Below are 6,000 nucleotides of genomic sequence, written 5' to 3' on the forward strand. Positions count from 1 at the left end.
CGCACTCAAGGTCACATGAATATGGATTTACCCTCCACTTCCAGTGCACACATACTGATGATGAAGTCTGAGATCCATTCATAGGGATTATAATTCAGAGTGCAGGTCTGATCGGAGCCAACACTCTGGTCTGCTGACAGTCTTGGTGTGTGTGTGTTTTAAGTTGAGGGGAAAGTGTGGAGAAAGGCGGGAGTCTGGGGGGTAGAGGGTGGAGGAGTGGAGGGTTATAGGAACAAGAAAGATGAAGAGAAGCCTCTCTACCAGCACAGAGCTGAGGTGAAAAGTGGAAAAGGGCGAATGAGGAAATGATAGTGAGATCACCTGGATACTGGGCTGAGTCCAGTGAGAGAGACATGGAAAAAATGTTGACACCTTTGATCAGCTTTATGTTGTACTCATCAAAGGCCATGTTGTGCAGCAGAAATCTGTCCTCATCTGGGTGTGCGTGTGGTAAAAAAATAAAAATAGAATGTATTCACTCTAAATTCACTTTAAGACTGAACTCACTGGACATAATACTGGACATAATTTTTTTTTTTTAAATGAATCAAAAAAAGCCTTTCTCTAACACAGTAGTTCAAACCTTGTTGGAGGTACTGAACCCCATCTTTCTCTAACACAGTAGTTCTAACGTTGTTGGAGTTACTGAACCCCATCAGTTTCATATGCGCCTTGTCCTCCACTGAACCCCTAAGGCTGACTCACCGAACCCAGGTTATGGACCACTGCTCTAACATATCTAAAACCAATGCCTTGGTTTTTAAGTCATTTGGACAAACGAACTGGAAAGGTTGAACAAACTCTAATCTTGCTCCTTGACATTTAACCTGACAAAAAAAAAAAAAAAAAACATTTACCTTTCTAGTAATTGCAGGTACCATTTCCAATGACGTACTTCATTGTTTATATTTCCCCTGGTGAACCAAATAAAATTCAAAACATTTTCCGATGTTTAACTTTTGTCGTTGTTTATATTATCCCGCCATTCCAAAAAAGGACCTGCACATTCACGCTGAATTTCTTTGCTTTTTCCCCCCCTTTTCTATGGCTTTGTGTTTTGTCTGGCATATGATTTTAACTTTTCACTCATTGATGCCCTTGCCTTGGTGCTCTCAAAGTGTGATTCAGCACTTCTCGTTGGTACTCTTAATGCCGTATTCACCTCTTTTTCTGAATTTCTCCTGCAGACAACAAGGCACCATTACAAAGGGCTTGCCCACAGCGGAATATCAATGTGGCTCCAGTGGCACTGGAAGCTTCCCATCAGAAGGAAGTCCGCCAAGAGTCAGAGGTTCGTCTCTGTGCTGCTAAGGCAAAGGCTGCAACAAATGCAGAGCCCAGCCGCAGGTACAGGAACAGCCCAGGTCACAGTGCCAGGGTGGAGACAGAGAGAGTGGTGGGAAAAGAGCCGGTTAAAGTGGCTGACAAAGAAAGGGAAGGTAAAGTAGCTCCATCGGCCTTCCAGTCCTCTTCCTCTGGAGATAGTCTTGGTTGCAGCAACATGAGTGGTGAGACAGATGTGGAGGCTCTTTTGGCCAAACTGAGAGCCTTGTGAAGTAGCTTTGATGAAACTTACCTTAGAGGCCTAGAGCTGCTGTAAACACACTGAAACGTGCTCGGAATTCTCTCCCAGGTTATCCCGTGAAACAGAATAGAAATAAAAACAACCAGTTGCGGGACACTTTTAGTTTAGAAAAAAACAATATAAATTATTAAAAACCATTCCCACTCCCCAGTTTTTCCAGAAATCCTCTAGCTCATGGCATGCACTGTAGTCTGCGGAGTGTACTGCGTTAGCAAACATGCTTCACGTGGTGGTTTGCGTTTATATAGTGCATCCACTATGCTCGCTTCAATGCTTTTAAAGCCAAAGATTCCTATTCATTTTTTTCTTTTTCTCTGAAGTTGACAGATAAGCAAAATTTCTACCTTATCGATAGACGTTCGCTTGTCACGTATTTTTCATTTTTATATAATCAGCACAGTTTATTGAAAATGAGCTGTGGTCTCGCTGGGCACTAATTTCCATACCTTTATATAAAGAAACGCACTCTTGTTATTTACGTCCTATAATAGTAATATAAACATTCCACCGTTACATATTAGACTTTTGCGAGTTGTTAGAAATGACCAGTTTTGAATACCAAGAATTCTGATGAGTGGTCCATTATTATCAATGTCAGCCGTGAGCTAAAAGCAGACGTGATCGTACATACAAAGACTAGATAAATTGTCCACACATACATTAAGAACAGTTGTAAGTAGTTCCAAGGAGTACACTGTAAAATAAAACGTTTATCTGAATCACTATCACTTAGGCTGTATCTCTAAGTTTACAATTACATTTTCCTCACTTTCATTAAATGCTTTTTTTTTTCATGTTTCAAACTTTGATTTATGGTCTTAATATCATTTTGGATTTTTTTTGTTGGCTTTTTTGTTAGCTCATTTATATCTTATATTCCAAAGCTGTTTCTTCCCAAATCAAAAACATATATAGCCAGAAAATATACACATATATGTCTTTAGCAGAGTATATAAGTTTGTGTCTTTGACGAGTTTCATGTTTTGCTGTTTTTCGTTGTGATTTTATTGTAGTACATTTGAGGAGGAGATGGATGTTTGGGCTTTACATAATCTACTATAAAGAGCTAAAACATATCCAGGAGAAATAATTGTTTTTGTAAAATCACACCTATATTGGACCAATCTTTTTTACCTGCTTTTAGGCCAATTTACAATAAAACCTTAAAATGAATGGTTGTTTTCTTCTCACTAAGATCACTATCATTTCAAATCAACATGTCTGAAGACAAAAAAAAAACATCAATTTTATGGCATATGTTTGTCTGTGTAGCACAATATCCTGCATTTTATAAAGACTAACATATAATCAGATTAGAGAAGCCAAACACTGTCACATCTCACCTGGAAATAGCCAGTCATCAAAAACGTTCACCACAGTAACCACGCTGTCTCCGTCTCCTGGTCCTTGTCACCAAAACATTTCAAAATCTTAGTTCTCTACGTCCAACTTTATTTATCCAATTGATGCACCCCAAATCCCCACGCTTTTCTTTCGTGACTGAAATCTGGCAGTGACACGGCTTGTTGTGTGGGGTTTTAACTGCGGCCGGCATGAACAGCAACTGGATAAAGCATAAAATGCTTCACGTTTTTTGACTATTGGGGTTCATGAGAAAAAAAAAATCAATTTTTATACCCTATTGATCGATATTGAAAAAATTGAGATGAAATCTATTGTTTGGTTTTTTTTGTTTGGTTTTTAACCCAGCCATTATATGTAAGTGTTTCATAGGTTGATTTTACTGTGAAAATATGTGTGTTTGCGCTCCAGAACACGGACAGAAAAATACAAAAAAAAAAAAAAAATGCCACTAATGAGAGACAAACATCTAGATCATACTGGAACGTTGGGAGGCCTCCATAACTATACCTAACGAGTTTCCACATGGTAAAAAAAATCAGTGAGTTAGAAAAAAAAAGAAAACCCAACTTGAACACAAGCTATCAAACAGGTTTCTAATAAATGCTTTGCTGCACCACAGGTTCCAGATTGATGGAGTTCTTGTGCAGTCATCAGCTAGGTGATGGAGGGTTTTGGGCTGGAAAAATCAGAAATTACTTGGTAGTTCCTGAGGAAGTCAAAAATAACGGATTCTAGCTGATAACAATAACTCGACAAAATATATATATCTATATGTATAGATATATATATTATTTAAATCTGTAAAAAAAACATGATGAAACTTTTGCTGCTGTGGGCATGTAGATAGTAGATGTAGAAAATCAGATGTGACCATCATCAACTTCTGACCTTAACGTATTTCACAACATGTAAAATCCTCGAAGAAACATGAAGGCAGAGAGTACAACTGAAAACATAAGCTCTGAGAACTAGATTTTCAAGTAAAATAAAACAGTTTTCTATTCCAAGTTCACACAAAGTATTTGGCCCTGTGAAAGGAATTACAAAGGTTCCTTCTTTCATGACGTGTGTTCTGTGTGCACTTCCTGTTAGAAGCAACCAAGACGCCTCCTAAAATTGGATGTGCAGTCAAGCTAATAACAGTCTACATTCTCAGTGTTTATGTATATTTTATGTCTAATATATAATCAGCTGATGTTTTTTAGATGATTCTTTGTGTAAACGTTTTTCAGTCAGTTAAATATCACTTTTATTAAATTACTTGAACATTTTGAGGCTCCTTTAAACATGCTAGCCTTTAATATGTGAGTCTTTTCTAACTCTCATTAACACATTTCAATAGAGGCTGCAGTGTCCTTGGATGAGCTGTTGTATTATTACAGTATAACTGCATATAGAACTTTGAAAAGGTCTACCCAAAAACTTGGTCTCAGGGGTTAGTTTGACTGTTCTGGCTAACAAAGGCGTTAACACAAAAATGTCGTTTTTAAACTTTAACATAAAGATACAGTGTACAAAAAGTAAAAATTTCAACAAAGCAAGGATTTCAAAAGTCTGAATGTGTCCTGGTTCTAAGTAGTAACAGGCGATACCAGATTATTTGATTTCATACGACACAGATTAAGTTTACCAATACCAAATTCAGGGACAAATTCTCAAATCGAATTCTTCTCAATTGATACTTGTGTGAGTGTCGATATATCAATACCATAGAATCGATACTACCTTCTTGTAGTTCCAGCTGAGAGTAGATGCCTTGGATCAGGGATGTCAAACTCTTTTTGGTTTCAGGGGCCACATACAGTTTGATCAGATGTCAAGTGGGCAGTACCAGTACAATCATAACATAATTACCTATAAATAACAATAAGTCCATGTTAATTTGAAATTATTCATATTTAATCATTCAACAAAACATTACAATCATGAGAAGTTTGTGCATTTCTTTACTTTCCAAATTCATCAAGCAGGCCAGATTGAACCCCCAATTTGACTGTTCTGGCTAACAATATGTTTGACATTCATATATTTTTAATTGATGAAACAAAATATGTTAAGTAGCTGCTATATATTTTTAATTAATGAAACAAAATATGTTAAGTAGCTGCTGTGATTTAAAAAAAAAGGATAAACTGAATAAAATGTGTAATTCAACAGTAAATAAAACCCTTCACGTAACAAAATGATTGAAAGATGAACTGTTAACCAAATAACATGCTGATGTTACTCATCGGTGACTAGATACTAACAGCACTCCGGAGGTCACATCTGTGTAGACCCTAATTTAGCGTCATGTGGTTGAGGTTAACCCTGAGCTTTTAAAGCATGTCTCTTTCTATGACAAGGCTGGCTGCCGTCTGTTCTTTTTGTCCCAGAGGTTTGCAATCTTCTCAACTATTCAAGTCTGTTGAAACTTTTGAAAATCTTTTTTTTTTTCTTTTTTTTTTAAGTTTTCTCATAGTTTGTCTGCAAGGGTAACTATTCTTTTCCATGTGTCATCTTGTTGTAAAGCCTCAGCCTCACAAGAGTCCATTCCCTTCACCAAGAAGGTCGGTTTTTGAAAGGGATTGTCTGTATATTAATAAGCAGAACCACACATAAAAGTCTTCTTCCTTGAGAAGATGGATGGTTTATCTTTTTTGTATATACCGTCACATGACACATCTGTCTCAAAGGGCTTTACAATCTATAATAAGAACTGAAATTAAACTTAAAATATCGCCCTAAATGTATATACATTCAATGTTTATATTTAAATTGAAATGAAGAAGGATAAAACGCACACGCTGAGCACATGTTTTGGCAATGGTGGGGAGAAAAAAACAGAGAAATCTTCCGATCCAGACTCAGCGTTTTGTATATACCGTCACATGACACATCTGTCTCAAAGGGCTTTACAATCTATAATATGAACTGAAATTAAACTTAAAATATCGCCCTAAATGTATATACATTCAATGTTTATATTTAAATTGAAATGAAGAAGGATAAAACGCACACGCTGAGCACATGTTTTGGCAATGGTGGGGAGAAAAAAACAGAGAAATCTT

General features: G+C 36.8%; 1 protein-coding gene across 6 annotated transcripts in view; it reads left to right on the forward strand.

The window, feature by feature from the left end:
* LOC103378652 (protein diaphanous homolog 3) overlaps positions 1-6,000 on the forward strand; it is a 175,741-nt gene that overhangs the window by 117,093 nt on the left and 52,648 nt on the right. For 5 of the 6 annotated variants that reach the window (XM_025055500.1, XM_025055496.1, XM_017032721.2 and 2 more), the window contains one exon: positions 1,188-3,497. The exons of the other annotated variant lie outside the window; for it this stretch is intronic. In XM_025055500.1, the coding sequence (XP_024911268.1) occupies positions 1,188-1,555 (368 nt within the window). In that variant the 3' untranslated portion in view covers positions 1,556-3,497. Of the gene's footprint in view, positions 1-1,187; positions 3,498-6,000 lie in introns of those variants that run through there. 6 annotated transcript variants of the gene reach the window in all.

The sequence above is a fragment of the Cynoglossus semilaevis genome, chromosome 5 (assembly GCF_000523025.1).
Source record: "Cynoglossus semilaevis isolate Cse_v1.0 chromosome 5, Cse_v1.0, whole genome shotgun sequence".
NCBI lineage: Eukaryota > Metazoa > Chordata > Actinopteri > Pleuronectiformes > Cynoglossidae > Cynoglossus > Cynoglossus semilaevis.